The sequence below is a fragment of the Miniopterus schreibersii genome (genome assembly GCF_964146895.1).
Source record: "Miniopterus schreibersii genome assembly, chromosome: 1".
In the NCBI taxonomy this organism is placed as follows: domain Eukaryota; kingdom Metazoa; phylum Chordata; class Mammalia; order Chiroptera; family Miniopteridae; genus Miniopterus; species Miniopterus schreibersii.
Window position 1 is genome coordinate 172,636,572 of NC_138101.1, and position 17,007 is coordinate 172,653,578.

At 44.9% G+C, this 17,007-nt stretch overlaps 1 protein-coding gene across 1 annotated transcript in view; it reads left to right on the forward strand.

Annotated features, from left to right (window-relative positions):
* Nucleotides 1-6,196: 6,196 nt before the first annotated feature.
* The window catches only part of PRKCH (protein kinase C eta), a 199,801-nt gene continuing 188,990 nt past the window's right edge, over nucleotides 6,197-17,007 (forward strand). The window contains exon 1 of the mRNA XM_081161696.1: nucleotides 6,197-6,940. Coding sequence (XP_081017822.1) covers nucleotides 6,578-6,940 — 363 coding nt within the window. The 5' untranslated portion in view covers nucleotides 6,197-6,577. The remainder of the gene's footprint in view (nucleotides 6,941-17,007) is intronic.

Consider the following 17,007-nt stretch of genomic DNA (forward strand, 5'->3'; position numbering starts at 1 on the left):
TAAGATTATTTGAATTGATGAAAACCATTTTATGTATTAAATTTTATCATTTACAAAACTATTCAATTCAAAGGCTCAAAGAATGTGTAGAGGGTTTTACAAGTGACTTAACGGCAATTCCAGTGGACTTTAAACAGTCTGTGTATGATACTCAGTGACCAGAATGGAACTACTGATTAGATTGGTCACCAGGCCAACCAGAGAATGCCATCAGCAAGTGCTGGAAAAAACCAGTAAAGGGTGAGAGAAAGATGCTGCTAGAGCAATACAATCATTTTTCCTCTCACAGGTTTCTTACACAAGTCATAAAATCTAATAACTTGGTTGCTACTTGCAGTCAATAACCACTTGGCTTGTTAATGAACTAGAACCAAATGAGAAGAGTTCATGGAACAACCTGACCATTAGCTGTATTAATCATAGGTTTAGAGAAAATGATTACTATTTTAAAACCCTATTTACTTGCTTCTGCCACTGTATCACTATCTTTAAATGCCAAGAAAAATATTAAAAATGAGGAGTTATAATAAGTTCTGCATTCAGAATTAAGGAATTATAAACGATTTTAGTTTGAAAAGACATTTTTGCTTCATTTGGTGACATGCTACATGTAAGCTGTTACTACAGACGTGGACACAAAGACATGTTTAGATGACTAACGGCAATAAGTCTTGGCCTTCCTAAACTATTCACCTCGTCTTTTACTGGATGTGAGGTATGTCTTTTTTGTTTAATTCAAAAAACTGTAATTCAGGCTGAGGACATTTATGAATCTGTTCCTTAATACAATGCCTGTAAAATTTTCCAGGTTTTCATATTACTACTAAGAAAGGCAGTTAGGTAATGTAAAAGATTTCAATAAAAATATTCTAATAGGGGTCGATTCAAGTAGATGAGGTATACCGAAAAACAAAATAGTCATGGTAGAGATGTGTATTTGTTCTCTTTACACACATAAAATATTTAATGTCACTTGATTTCCCTGTTAGAAAACAGTGGTGGAGATGTTTTATGGAGTCGTGGCTCTTGATCACCAGGCCATGCCTGGGCAGTTGTCAGTACCGAGTGTTACTAATGTGACTGCATTTTGTGGGGGTATTACTCTTATGTTGGTTCCTCTGTTCTCATCTCAATCCCCGGAATCTGTCTTACTTAAGTGGGCTTTTGAGACAGGTAGTAATTTAAGACCCTTCTTTTGAGGAGGCCTGAGGAAGGCTGAGCAGCTCTGCCCGTCCACCTTCCTGCCCTGTTAGAATTCTGCCCTTTGGGCCTCCCTTCCCTCCTTCCCTCTTATTGTGAGGCTTCCACTCATGGACACACTGACCCGTGTGTCAGGAGCCTCTGGCTCCCGGGAGACTACTCTGATCTCATCTCACATTCCTCCGCCCCCCAACTTTGCCCGTTTCTTCCTCCAAGCCAGTGAAGATCTTCCCTTCATCTGGGTTTTCAGAACATCACCATGATATGTCTAGACATGGTCTTTTTTTACATACTCTGCCTAATTGTCCTCTTCAATAGGAGACGGGCGTCTTCCCTTGCTTCCATTCTGAGAAATGTTAGTATATTTGTGAAATGTCTTCCCTTTCTCTGTTCTTTTTGGAACACCTATAAGTAGGACACGATGGCTTACCTTTGAAACACGACATGTACCTTTATACCAATATATGTACCTTTGCGTATTCAGAAATAGATCAGGAACAGTTATACCTCCTGCCCTGCCTCCCACTCTCTCCTGCTGGCTGAGGATCTGACCTCCCTTCTTGATCTCAGTGCGCAGCGGTAGTTTGCAATCCTGCTGTGCATTAGAACCACCCTGGGGTGGGCTCAGGCATGCATTTAAAAAATGGGTCACATCTCAGCTCTGCCACGCATTCATTATGTGATCCAATTCACTTAACATTTCTGACCCTTGGAGTCCTTATTTGTAAAACAGAGATAATAACACTTATCTAAATGGTTCTCATGAGGATCGAATGAAGTAATATTAGTCAAGTGCCTTGTTACAGGGCTGGTGGATGCTCAATGAATAATAGTATGACAGCCAAGGTAACAGCTGACACGTAGCATGTGCTTGGCAATGTATCACATGCTTTATGCGAATTATTTCCTCTTCAGAGTCCTTTTAGATAAGCATGTTTATTATCTGTGTGTGAGTCTAGCACTCTAAAAACTGCTTTCATTGACCTGTGTTGCATTCCAGTCTTTATCATTTGGTATACATATTTTATGTACTGCATAGCATATTTACATAGCTTATTTTACATTTTGAAAATGCTATTGACTATTGTTTTTGTCTATGTTGTTTGCCATATGTCATTTTAACAACCAGGTACTGTTCCACTGAGTTGCTGTTCTGTAATTTACTTAGTCCTTCCATAATTGCTGGACTTTTTCAGGAAAAGAACTGATTTCTTACTTTGAAGTGTCGATGTATGCTGTCAAACGCCCTCCACAGGCTGTCCCATTTCATGGAAACATGGGCTAATTTTTGACCTGGCTGTATTGGTCTCTAAAATTCTCCAAATCTATTTTAAAGTGGAATGGAGGTTATGTGAAATGTTCCTTAAGGAATGAGAAAAATAGCAGTGATTCAATCAATCAGAAAAGCATTTAGAATTTGTACTGGGAATTGTTTATGGAGAAGTCCAAAGTTACGGTGTGACTAAGACAAGAAACACTAATAGTGATAAAGAAAAAACAACAACCTCTAGTCTACAAAAGGACCTCTACTACAGATTTTAAAACGGGCGATACAAGTATGCAAGTTGCTATATTGCATTGTATACAAGTTGCTAGTAAGCAGGATGGGATATAGAGAGAGGGGACTTCTTGCCTCCCTGCCTTCCTTAAAAGTCAGGACCAGCTCTGAATAAAAGTTATAACATAGGTGAAGTTTGTATTGGCAGACTGTCCTCTCTTACAGGGACCTTGAACTGTGCGCTACTAGCTGCCTAGTCCCCCAGGAGCCACTTAATAACACATGACATAGGCTGGTGACAATCAGAATCTTCCCCTAGATCGATTTAAGGATGCCGGTAGAGAAAAACTTCATTCCACTGGGGCTGTGAAGCTGGAAATCTGGAAGTTGTGGCTGCTGGTGACTACCTCCCCTGGTTGTATGGAGGCAACTTTGGACAGTGGGCTGAGAACCACAAACACAGATGTTTCTTTTTAAACTCGAGCCCATTTCTTCACCTGCGCCTTGGCTGGCATTCCCTCCTGCAGTCTCAGAACTGTATGATCTCTCTCCTCCCTTGTATTGCTCACCCACGCTGAAAAGCCCTCCATCTAGTGATTCCATCTTCCTTCCTATTCCAGCCAAACTTCTTGAAAGATTGTCTACTCTCTCCACTTTCTTTTTCTTTTTTTACCTTAACCTACTCCAGACAGGCTTTAGCTCCCACCCTGCTACTGAACCAGCTCAAAGATGACCAAGAACCTGTCCACTGCCGTCTCCATATGGCCTTCGTTCGTCCTCGCTTGCTCAATCTCTCGGCATCATTTGACCCAGCTGACCGATTCCTTTATGCTTGAAAACTTTTTGGTTTCCACAATAACTGAGCAGCACATCCCCCTTGCTTTTCTCTCACCTCGCTGGCTGCTCCTTCTCAACTCTCTTGCCCCTCTCTCCTCCATCTGTAATGTTAGGGTTTCTGCAGAGCTCTGCCCTAGGCCCCCTTCTTTTCTCATGCTACGCTCTCTTCCTATCTGTTCTGGTAACAGGGGTCTCATTCAGCGTCTTAGCTTCCATTGCCATCTACATACTGCTGGCTCCTCAATTTATGTGTTTAGCTCAGAATGTATCTCTGAGCTTCAGAGCCACATAGCCAACGGCCCACTTCAGATTTCCACTTAACTGTGTATTAAAGAGATATCAAACTTGACATGTTTGGAAGTGAACTCTTCATCTCCCTCCACAAGTCCGCTCCTCCAGCGTTTCCTAATTGCTCATGGCTCCCCGAGGCACACAGTTGCTCACGCTGGATTCCTGCAAGCCTTCCTCAATACTTTCCCCTTCCTCGTTCCCTCCATGTCACCAGGACCTGTCAAGTCTACCTCCTAGACACTTCTTACATCCATACACTTATCTCCATCTCCATCACCACCACCTAAGCCCAGTCACCGTCTTCTCTCCTCTGGACTTTGGCAACAGCCTCCTAACTGGTCTCTACTTACCCATGGTTGCTCCTTCCAACCCATTTTTCAACACAGATATTTAAAAACACAAATCTCGTCCTGTCCTGGCCCTGCTGAACAGCCTTCTAAGGCTTTCAGTTGCCCATAGATAATGTCCGAAGATTTCCCCATGACTTACCAGTCTGGACAGTCTTGGACCCCGACCCACCTTCTCAGGCCTGTTTCAGCCACTCTCCCCTAACCTGTCTTGGCTCCAGCCACATGGAGTCCTCCTTGTTCCCCAAACAGGTCAAACTGTCCCTTTCCTCAGGAACCCCGATTAAGCTGAACCTTCTGTGTGCTTCTTCAGGGGCCTTTCCCTGACCACCCTGTCCAGGATCCATTGTCCCACCACACTGCTGGGTTTTCCTTTACTCCCCCCCAACCCTGTTTGATCTACTTGTAGTTTCTCCCCCCTGTGAGACAGGAAGCCCCAGGAGCGCAGGCACCATGGCTGTCCTGCTCTCTGCTCTGTCACCACTGCCTACCCATGCCTAGTGCTGAGATGGGGCAGAGACGGCCTGCGTCCCTCACATCTCAACCCCAGAACAGCCGTGTAGCTGCCCACCATTTGGGGACTGTCTTCTTTCAGTGTCAAAGCCCAACAGCAGCACACCCTCCAGTGGTTCTTAAAACTAGAGTCCCACTCTTTGGAGGAGAGGGTGACAGTTGACCCAAGTGGTCTCCTTGACCTCTTCCCCTGGAGCACAAGAGCCAAACAGGAACTCCCTGGATGTTTGGGAGCTTGCTTGGCAAGCCCTGCCTAGAGCTAAGGTGTCATTAGGGTGATGTGCTGCATTCCTGCCCTGTTCTCTTTAGGAAGTCTTGGTCTTTTAAGACAGGCCCTCCCCCACTGGCCCATCCTTCTTGCTTTCAGTCTATAGTGAGCCTCCATTCACTGGCTTGAAATTGTGAGAACCTACTCAGTTTGAGAGCCCACCAGGGCCCTGGGGAAAGGGGGCTAGAAGGACCCATCTGCTCCCAAGGGAACCTGAATAGCCAAACAGAGTGGAATTAAGCATCTTAAGAATGGCCTAGGCTTTATGGGAGACAAATGGGTTGTGGCTGGTCCTCAAGAAGCAAGATTTGCAATAGAGAGTAGACAAAAACTGCTGGGGCCACGAGTGGGAAGAAACACTCTGACTCGCAAACACAGCAACAACCCGGTGCACCTGTGTCAGGGACGGAGCGTGTGTGCAGGTCTCCCCTGCCTCTGCCGTCCAGCGCTGGGTGGACAGAAACCGCCGCGCAAAGGAAGACTTACATCTCGGCCGTGTCTGTCTTCAGAACCAACCTTTCCTGCTCTTTGTGCAACAGGACACACCTCTCGGAGGAAGGCGGCCGACAGGATTTCCATCATTACTACTGCCCTATTAAAAAAAACAGCCCCGTGTAATTACTCTCCGCAGGAAAGGCGCACAAACAGGATGGGCCCGAGTTGAACCCGGGATGAGCCATCCCCCTAAAGATTAGGAGAAGGAACCTCCCCGCCGGGTGCCCTCCTCCCGCCAGGGCCTCCCCAGACGGCCAGGCAGAGTCACCAGCCCACCTTCCAGGGAGGCAGCGCGGGCTCCCTGGTTCCCCCGCCGCCCCCTCCTCCGCGCCTCGCAGCCCCACCGGGCTCCGTCCCCCAAGCCTCAGGTGTCGGCTCGCGCTAGGCCACGAGCTTTGCTGCTCGGCCTGCACCTGGGGCAGCCTCTCGCCCGCCGCGCACGACCAGACCTCGCGCGGAAGGGAGCGCGCGAAGCGGGGCCAGCGAGCGGACGGGCGCGGACTCCCGGGGGGCGCTGCGGGCCACGCGCCGACCGCGGGGCTGGCGGGGCTGGCGGGGCGCGCGCCACGCCCCCGGGGTTGAAAGGCGCGGGAGCGGGCGCGGGGTTTCGGTGAACTTGGAGCCGGCGCCGCGCGGCTGCGGCCGGGGCTGCGGCGGCGCCGCTTCCTGGTTTGAAGCTCGCCGAGGGGGGGAGAGCGTGAGCCGGCGGACGCGGGGCGGGCGGAGAAGCGGGGGGCGGGGCACGGCGCCGGGTTCGCGCTAACCGGACGGGTCGCTCTGGCTCTCCGCGGAGAGGAGCCTCCCGGCTCCGGAGAAGGGGCGAGACTCGTGCGAGACCCCGGGGAGCGCCGCGCGCTCCAGACGGACGGTCGGGCCCCGCCGGCCCGCCGCGAGCTCAGCGCCGGGCTCCCCTCCTTTCCACCTCGCGAGGGAGGGAGGCAGGGAAGGAGGGGAGGAGACGGTCCCGCGGGAGAGACGGAATGGCCCGGCGAGGGGGACTTGGGCGCTGCTTTCCCCGGGAGCTGCCCCCGCCCCTGCGGCTGCCGCGAGGACTGGCCTGAGCAGGGGCTCCAGGCTCTCCCACTGCCGCCCAGGGCGGCCCCCCGGGGCCCGGGCAGCGGCGCCGGCATGTCGTCCGACACCATGAAGTTCAATGGCTACTTGAGGGTCCGCATCGGCGAGGCCGTAGGGCTGCAGCCCACGCGCTGGTCCCTGCGCCACTCGCTCTTCAAGAAGGGCTACCAGCTGCTGGATCCCTACCTGACGGTGAGCGTGGACCAGGTGCGCGTGGGCCAGACCAGCACCAAGCAGAAGACCAACAAACCCACGTATAACGAGGAGTTCTGCGCCAACGTCACCGACGGCGGCCACCTCGAGCTGGCCGTCTTCCACGAGACGCCCCTGGGCTACGACCACTTCGTGGCCAACTGCACCCTGCAATTCCACGAGCTGCTGCGCACCGCCGGCGCCTCGGACACCTTCGAGGGCTGGGTGAGTAGCTGTGACCCCTCCTCGCCGTGTCCGCTTGACCCCCTGTACCCCCTCCGTTTGTCAAAAGTCGCCGGGGTCCCGCTTTCCCATCGTCTTCCCCAGCTCCGCGGCGGTGGGAATTCCCTCCAGACTTTGGTGCTTGCCCAGATGGCTGTGGCACTGGTGACGCGACCGCGGTGGGTGTGTGAGGGCGCAGGTGTGTCTCCAGGAAGCGAGCCTGGATCCTGGATACGTCCCCTCTCGGGCTAACGGGACGTCAGGGCGGGGGCGGTCAGAACCCCCCCCCCCCCAATCTGTCCAGACTTTTAGCGCGGTGCCCCAGCTCCCCGCACGCGGTTACCATGCGGGAAAGGAAAGGAAAGTGTGATAAGAGAAGGGTTTGACTTGGGTAAAGCACTTTACACGTTTCTTAGGAGAAAGCCATACATTCTCTGGAGTATTATTCACAGTGTTTATGGGTACGTGCTGGCTGGGCGCGCAGGCGTGCGCACGTGTTCCGGCATGCAGCCCCATTGCGTCCCGGGGATGCACAGCCCGCGCCGGCGGGGCTCGGAGCGCCTGGGTCTGCACCTTGGCAACATTTTATTGTTTAGCAGTTTGCCGAGGAGATGAGGTTTACAGGTGTTTGCAAGTAACGTCACTAGCGCAGTGTCAGCGCGAGAGGTGTGAGTGCTGCGGTGTGCGTTTCTGCTGTTGGGGAGAGAGCTGCGGGAACTCTGGAGTTTGTGCATCCCCGCACACCTGCTGGGGTTTCCGCGCATCCGACAGCAGCTCCCCGCAGCTCCCCGCAGCTTGCCTCTGCTTTTCACATAGTTCCCATGAGGCAACGCTTGTGCTGTAAATAAATTAAAGTTTCTGGAGCACTCTCCACAGTGCTAAAAGGCGCCTGCTTCTCGGTCCTCACGCTGTCTTTTGGTGCAGTTGTTTCCCTTCCCACTTGGACAGGATGAGATGATGATGATGATGAAGTGGTGTCCCTTGGCAAAATGGAGTAAGCCCTTTGAAGGCTCTCAGGAATGGAAGGGCTTCAGTGACGGAGGATTTCAGTCGTGAACCCAGAATGTGAAGAAGTATTGAAAATCTGTTTGAAGTTAACAGGTGGTGGAATCAGATGGATAATAATGAAGACTCACTTAGATATTAATTTTACACTTTAAGGAATTGATCATTTTACTGTAGATTCTCTAAAATTACAAATGGCTTGTGGAGCTATCCTTTTCTTTTAAATAGAAGTAAAAGTAAAACAAAACAAAAACCCACCCATAATGACTGTTTAGCCATATCATCAAGTTATATTGAGTTAATTTTTCTGCAGCCAAACTTACTTTATGGAATTTAAAAGTGCACTGGCGAGGAATGGCTAAAAGACAGTGAGAAATTGACATTTTACCCTGTGAATTTCTGGATAGGAAGTAGAAGTAAGCCTAGGAGTCCAAATGGAATTATTGAGTGGCTGACTGGGAGTCAGGCTGGGTAAAGCTTTAGTTTAGAGGAACTAGATTGTGAAGGGTGGTGGTGCAGACTGGCCAATGGCACGTCTTCCCACCCGGAGGCTAGACTGCTCCTTCCTACTCCTGGTCTGCACATTTGAATCACCTGGGAGCTTCTAAAACTCCCTGTTTTTAAAGACTAGATAGGCATCTCTGGCTGTGGGACCCCAGCATCAGTACTTTTAGGCTTCCCAGCTAATTCAGATATGCTGTGGAGACTGAGAAGCTGTGGCCTAAATGTAGAGCAAGAGAAGAGAACTGTAAGAAGTGTAAGTGTAGGAAGATTCAGGTTACCTGACAAGGTGTAGGTGTGCAGAGCTGCTTATTGTACCACTGGATGGACAAAGGTTTAAGTGTCAATTAAATGTCTCTCTATATAATTAATTAATGACAAGTATAATGAATTATACTTAGATGTTTAATATAGCCCACTGGTGGTGTTTTGGAAAACATGAGTGTTTGGTAGGACAGGTCAGCATTTAAATTACCTTAAAATCAGCGATTTGTCATGGGTTTTTATTCAATTAGGGGGCAGAGATTTTTTTTTTTTCTTTTAAGTTCTGGGTATTTTGAACCAACCTTGATGATAGTATAGATAGAATGGTTAGAGTGTTTCCTTTCTTTTTATAATTTCTAACAAAAATAATCTTACGAAAGTATTTGGCAGCATAATGAATGCTTTTTAGAAGAATGATTCTTTATAGTTCTAAAGGTGGTTTGGAAGTTTAGAATTACAAAAATAGGTATTTATCTTTGCTATATTAAATTGAAATGTGCAGTTTATTTAGACAGTTACAAATGGAATAATCAAATTTACTCCACAATAAAGTTATGTTGCAATTGGAATTATAAATTGCTACTTTAAAAAACCTAATGACTTAGTTTTTGTTAGATCATGTGACAGACGAAAACAGAAGATACCTTTATCATTAGCATAAAGCAAGAGTTATTATGCTTTCTGACTTAATGTACTTTCTAAGTATCAAGAAGATAATCATTTACATTGATTTTAGTACCAGTTTTGTCAATATTAACTTGTAAGCTTGATGAGAGAATGGGTTATACCTGTTTTATGCAGTATATTCCTAATACCAAACATAGTGTCTGATGTGGATTAGACAATCACAAATTTCTTTCTTGACTGACTGTATATATTTCATTTAATCTACATAAAACCCAAGGAGGTGAGGATATAGCTAAAGAAATTCTTAAACGGAAATTCACAGTATTAAACACTTCAATTAGAAAGGATCTCAAAAGAGCTAAGTTTCCACCTGAAACTAGAAAAGAGGAGCAAGTTGAACCCAAAATAAGCACGAAAGAAGGAAATTGTAAAGATAGCAGAAGTCAGTGAAGTAGAAAACAGAAACAATAGAGAAAATCAATGAAACAGAAAGCTAATTCTTTGGAAAAAAATTAATAAAATCGATAAACATCAAGCAGAATGATTAAGAAAAAAAAAAGACACAAATTTCCAATATTAGGAATGAGAGAACATCACTATAAATCCTACAGACATTAAAAAATATTATGAAAAACTTTATTCCGGTAAATACCACAGTTTAGAGGAAATGAGCAAATTCTTTAAAAGATACAAACTACCAAAACTCACTCAAATAACTTGAATAACTTTGTCTATTAAGGTAATTGAATTTGTAGTTAAAAACCTTCCACAATGCAAATCTAAGGTCCTAGAAGGCTTTACTGGTGAATTCTATCATACATTTAAGGAAGAAATGTTGCCAACTAGACTCAAACTATTTCAGAAAATAGAAGGAAACACATCCTGACTCATTCCATGACGCCAACATTACCCTTATACCAAAACCTGATTAAAATATTTATAAAAGAAACAAAAGAAAACTATAGACCAGTGTCCCTTGTGGACATAGATATAAAAATTCTTAAATCTTAGCAAATTAAATTCAGCAACATAGCACATGGGTAGTACATCATGACCTAATTGGGTTTATAGCCAGGACTGCAAGGTTGATTTGATATTTAAAAAATCAATTAGTGTAATTCTTTATATTAACAGAATAAGAGAGGAGATCCATATTATCTTCTCAATAGATCATATTTAAAATCAATGAATTGTACTTTATCAAAATTAAGGACTATTGCTTTTCAAAAGCCACTTAGAAAATGAAAACACAAGCCACAGACTGGGAGAAAATATTTACAACATGTAAATCAGACAAAGGAGTTGTAACACCAATATATAAAAGAACTGTAACAACACAATAATAATGAGGAAAATACCCAATTTAAAAATGGCACAAAGATTTGAATTGGACCATCGTTGACAAATAGCACAATCAAAGATGCTCAAAATAATCAGTTGTCAAGGAGATGCAAATTAAAACCAAAACCCACTCTAAAGGCTAAAATTACAAAGACCGACCATACCAAGTGTTGGTGAGGGAGTGGAGCAACTGGAACTTTCATATGCTACCCTGAGGAATATAAAATGATACAGTCGTGTTGAAAAACGGTTTGGCAATTTCTTAAAATGTTACACACACCTACCATATGACCTAGCAACTCTTCTAAGTATTTACCGAGAGAAATTAAAGCATGTATAGGAAGACGTACATGAATATTCATAGCCGCTTTATCTGTAATAGCCCCCAAACTGGAAACAACTCAAATGTCAGTGAACAGGTTGATGTTTAAACAGATCGTATATCCTAATACTAATTACTAAAAAGTGATGAACTATTGATACATGCAGCAATACTGATGAATCACAAAATAATTATACTGAATGAAAGAAGCCAGGCAAAAAGGAGTGCACACTGTATTTATGCAAAATTCCAGAAAATGAAAACTAGTTTGTAGTGGCAGGAAGCACATTGGTGATTGTCTGGGAATGGGAGGGTGGAAGGTGAGGGTGGGCTGGATTACAAAGGAGGCGTAGGAAACTTCTGAGGAAATGGAAATATCCATTGTTTTGATTGTGGAGGTCATTTCACAGTTACAGACATAGGTCCAAGCTCATCAAATAGTTCACTTTTAAGTATGTTCGTGTTACTATATGACAATTATACCCCAATAAAGCTGGGGGGGGGGGACTATGAGTAATTATTATCTCTTTTTTTATGAAAAAGATGTTAAATAATAAAGTGAATTAGATTTAAGCCAAGGTCGACTTAAAAACTACATTGTCTTTTTAGTGCAGATGATTTTTCAGAGTAGGAGCATAAAAAACAAAACAAAAACAAATTCATTAAAGATAGTTTCTGATTTTTGGACACAGTGTCATCTTTTAAATTATTCCTGTCAGTTTTTTTCTGTTTATTCTGGAACTTGTTTATTTTGCATAATTTCTTGAACTTCTGAAAACCAAAGGTGTGTCTAAATTAAAACCTCATTTCTGTCTTTCATGTACTTGCTCACGATTTGCTAGCTGTCCACATGGAGACCGGCCGGCATCTAATCCCCCGTGCAGATCATGGGGACACGGGGGGAGGCCGGAGGAGCTGGAGGCTGCGTCATGGAAAGACCTTGGCACCCCCTCAGGAAGGAAGGACCTGCCTGGCGGGATCCCAGGCCGTTTTCCTGGTTCAGCCCTCTCCAAGACGTTCTGTTCCCTGCAGCTCTGGGGGGCCGCTCTCTCTGCTCAGCGAGGCACCTGTTTGGTAGTCTTGTCAGGTGAGGCAGCCAGGTCACCACTGGGCAATCTTGGACGGTCTTTCCCTTGGTTCCTGAATGCAGGTGCATACATATATAGCATCAAAATTCTTCTGGATTCATTACCTAGTGGTTCAGTCCTCCTTGTGCTTTGTAGTGGTTATTTATTCTCATGGTGGTTTTTTTTCTGAGCCAACTGGTGAGGCACGCCTAACACCGAGGGACTAAGTCAGGGTTTAGGGGAAAGACACATTTTAGCATCTCCAGGGAGGTTTATTCCTATGTGCACGAATTGTGTTGGATGTATGGTAGCTCCTGTTTCATTGCAGGGATTTTGCTGCAGTGGGGCCGGTTGCTTCTTATCAGGCAGGTTGCGGCTCAGACGCTTCCTTAGAGAGCGTTTTCCTGATGGTGTTATTATCTTGTCAGCCTTCGCTGTACTCGTCACTCCCTGAGATCTGTCTGCTTATTGCACCTCTGTCCTTCAGAGCATAAACATCTTGAGACTAGGGACTCCCATCTCTCTAATCCACTGCTCTGGCTCCAGCACCTTGAACTGTGTGCAGAATATAGGAGCTACTAAATATTTGTCAAAAGAAATTTTTTAAATGTGATTTTTGGCAAGTAAAGTGTAAGTACTTTGGGAACATCTTTCTTTAAATATTTTATTCAACCCGGCTGGGTGTGGCTCAGCGGTTGAGCGTTGACCTAGGATCCAGGCGATAGGGGTTCGATTCCCAGTCAGGGCACATGCCCGGATTGTGGGCTCGATCAGTGACTCTCTCATCATTGATGTTTCTCTCTCTCTCCCTCTCCTTTCCTCTCTCTGAAATCAATAAAGATATATTTAAAAATAAATAAATAAATAAATAAATAAATAAATAAATATTTTATTCGTCTTCCTAAAGGAAATAAGTGAAAATAATTGGGGCGTGACCAATAATTATAATTATTGCAGTGTCCCTCTTTTACATCAATTCATGATATACCAAAATGTGCTTGAAAGACTGGACCAGATTTCTATGGCCTTTGCATATGATAATGGATTGAAAACAGTGTATGGAAAACTCCTTGCCTTTGTTTCATTTTTAAAGACTATGATTTTTAAACCCGTTAATATGTTGTAACTTTGTTCACTAGTAATTTGTGAGCCTGACATGTTAATTTAGGAGCAGCAAGAAAAAAAGCATTAAAAGGTTGTACTTCAACCTCGGAGAGCTAATGAGGTTGGTGGGCAGAGTGTGAATCATTTTCTCTTATGCAACTCTTAGCACAGTTTTGGTATTTAGCGGGTGTTTAGAATGGTGACTAGCTGTGCTAGTAAAAGTACAGTCCCCTTTTGTGAGATGGGCAGCATCTACTTAGATTAAGAGAGGCTCCTTAGGTTTTCTGTAGTCTCTTTTCTTTTTTATAAAACAATTGACTAGATCAGGTTCTCTTTTGTGTTGACTGCTTAGCTCCGCTTTATTAGAGTATGATAAAAATGAAGCCCGAGTGGAAACTCGGTACCAGTCCACTCTTTTTCACTCTCATCATTGCTGTATCCAAAGTGATCTTTCTCAGTTGCCAAGCCGATAATCATTCCTTTGTTTAAAGCCCCTCAGTGGGTCCCTGCTGCTTCAGATAAAGCATGACTCTATAAATAAATGGTTTAGGATGTTCCCCATGACTTGGCCCTTGGCCTCCCCTTGAGCCTTGTCCCAACACACTCTGCTCCAGTCTCTGAGCATCTTTCAGTTCCTCAAGGCTCACCTTGCGAATTCCCACCTGTGCTTCAGGTCTCACTGTGGACATCACTTACCCAGAAAACTTTCCCTGACATGTCACGTCTGGGTCTGGTCCTCCTCAGTGTTCCCTCAGCATCCTGACATCTCCACGGTCCACCCTCTCCTCCATCCTGAAAGAATGGATGTATGAATGGATTGGGCTCTCAGGGGAGTGTGTGATGTTGGTCAGAGGGAGTTCAGGACGTAATAATATGGGCAGTGGACTGATTCATCCCTTCAGCTCCTGGGGTAGCTACTCTAACAGACTCTTACATGTTTCTGTGTGAAATGCCAAACCCTAGGTGAGCATTTGTCCACCACTGAGCATGCCCTATGTGCCGGGCACTGTCCTCTACTCGGAGAGGCAAGCGGGTAAGACAGGCATGATCCCTTCCTTCATGGACCTCGTAGTTCCAAGGGGGAGATAGATTGGAGGGAAAAACAACCAGAAAATTTTAGAACGGAAGTAAGTACTAAGTTGCTGCTGAGCGTCTGATTTGAGGAGATCAGAGACATTTTCCTGGAGGGAAAATAGCTGATTTTTAAGGCCCCAGCATAGATAGCCACAGGACTGCTTTATTCAAGTAAATGAAAAATCATTCCTCCAAAGAAGAAAAGGAACTTCTGATGTGATAACGCTTTCCCAGAGACACATCACAGATGCCCCTTTGAAAGGCAAATGTTCCTGACCCGCAAAATGTTTCCCATCTTTGGAAAGTTTGGGAGAGGACTTAGTTGTCCTGCCTGCAAACAGATGGCCTGGAAGAACATTTGACTCCCAAAGGCAGAAAACAGTAACATCCTATTTGAACCATCACGTACCTTTAGCTTTGTACAGATCGTAAAGGAATCCCAGATACTGAAAAAGGAGGGCCAGCTAGTTCAGAACAACAACAAACAGCCTGTGAATGTTTTCATTCGGCAGAGATGTTCTTAACATTGAAACTGTAGGTGTTTAGTTCTTGGGAGGCGCTTCAGTTTGCCACAGAGCCCACCGCTCCCTATTACAAACCATTCCTCTTGACTCATTCCATGCTCGGGAGGTTATTGAGTTTTTGACACCTACTATAGCTCCAGCATTGGTTTTCGGAATGTGGGAACCAGAGCTTCAGCTAAAGGAGTACTGTTGCCTTAACTCACGTGATTTGTGACAGACACACACTTAACATCTACATACATATGTAGATAGACTTATTTAGATTTATTTATATGTATTTATTAACTTATAAATATATTACACTAGATGCACATTTATTTAGATATTTATTTATGTATCTACAAGTTTAGAGGAAGCTGGCTTATTAGCAAATATATGGGGAGTTAACTGTAAATTAATATTGTATTAAGTACTAATTTAAAAAAATCTCTCTTTGTATTTCATTATACAACCTCCAGCAATATGTGAGTGCTGTGTTATAATGGGAGTAAGGAGAGCTGGATTTAGGTGTGGCTTTGCTGGTTCGATTTCCCTCCCGGGAGCACACTCATGCCTTCCCTTCCCCCTCTTCTTCCCTCTCAGGCATGCATCTCCTAAACTCTAAGGGTCCCCTCCAGACTTGCAACCAAGGGAGCAATGGGCAGCAGCAGCTTGTCCCGGGCTAACTCCCTAAACCTGTCTCTAAGACCCCCTTTTCTTTGACTTTTCAGCAAGCCAGTAGCAGCACCACCAAGGCTCTCTCCTGTTGCTTTCTATCCTAAGCCCTTCCTTGTTTCACTGTCCCCAGCTTTAATAAACATACTTTCAAAAATAGAATAAAAAGATGTGCCTTTGCCACCTATCAGCTGTGACCTGCCACCTCCAGCAGTGTCTCAGTTCCCTGGTTTATATCATGAGGGGGTTGCACTAGCATATCTCTAAGGACCTTCCTTCTCTAAAGCCTCAGCCTCCATGTGTTAGGCAATTACATAATTTCTTTGCTTTTGGAATAATTGGTTTGGTTTTAAGCAGTCAAAATGAATTATGTCTTATCAAAGTTAGTAACTCCTAAGAATTAAATTGGTCTGAATCTAAATTGCTCTGGCTTAGAGAGGACTTAGCTCATGTCTAAGTGACTTGTAGCATTGATAGCAATGTTGATGTTATTTCCTTGGCTTAGAATCCAACTTAAGGAATTACAGTGGGTCCTCATTTTAAGCCATGCAGCTATATTTCTTGATTTACACTAATGGGCTCCTTGTTCTGTGGGATGGTTGTAAGTCACGTGAGAGAGAGACTGAGAATCCCACTGTTTGAGCTTTTGCTAGAAGCCATTCTCACTAACATGGTAATTAATGCTTTGTAGTCACAGAAATGTCTGTAGCCACCATTTATATATCCAGCCTAGGTGATGACAAATACTGTAAATCACTTGTAGGACAGACGTTTTAATTAGACAGAGGAATGAGCCCAAGGGAATTGTCTATCTAGTGTTTAAGTGCTATGCCAAAGAAATTCACGAGATGGGAAATTTTTGTTAAGAATTATGGTACTATCCAGGGAGATTTATAAAGGTGGCTATGTTACCGTATTTCTGTAGCATCAGTAAGTTACAGCAGTGATTGTCAAAGCACACACAGGAGACTTTTTAGTAGAAAGACCACTTAATAGAAGACTCACTAGCAGTGTTTTTACAATGTGCTGCCTTCTAGAAAGTTCCTTTGAGTTTACATAAGTTTTATCCTTGAACACCTTTGACCTTATAGGGAGACAAAGATGTTTGGTTTGTGCTTATGGTAAAAACAAACAAACAAAAATTTAAGAAAATTGCCAGAGGATAGAACCACGGCCACCATGAGCCCCTCATAATTACATTAATAAATTAAGTCTTATGGGGGTAGGGTGAGCATGTTCTAGACCCAGCCCCTGTTCTCCAAGTGCTTTAACCCAAACCACAAAGCTGCATATTCCTTTGTAAGCCATCTTTGCCCCTTGTACTTGCATAGCACCGTTTCTTTTTTCTTTTTCTTTTTTAAAAAATATATCTTTACTGATTTCAGAGAGAGGAAAGGAGAGGGAGAGAGAGACAGAAACATCAATGATGAGAGAGTCAATGATCGAGCGCGCAACCCAGGCATGTGCCCTGACCGGGAATCGAACCCCGATCGCCTGGATCCCAGGTTGACGCTCAACCGCTGAGCCACACCCGGCTGGGCGCATAGCACTGTTTCTGCAGGACTCTGGTGGCCCTTAAATATGATG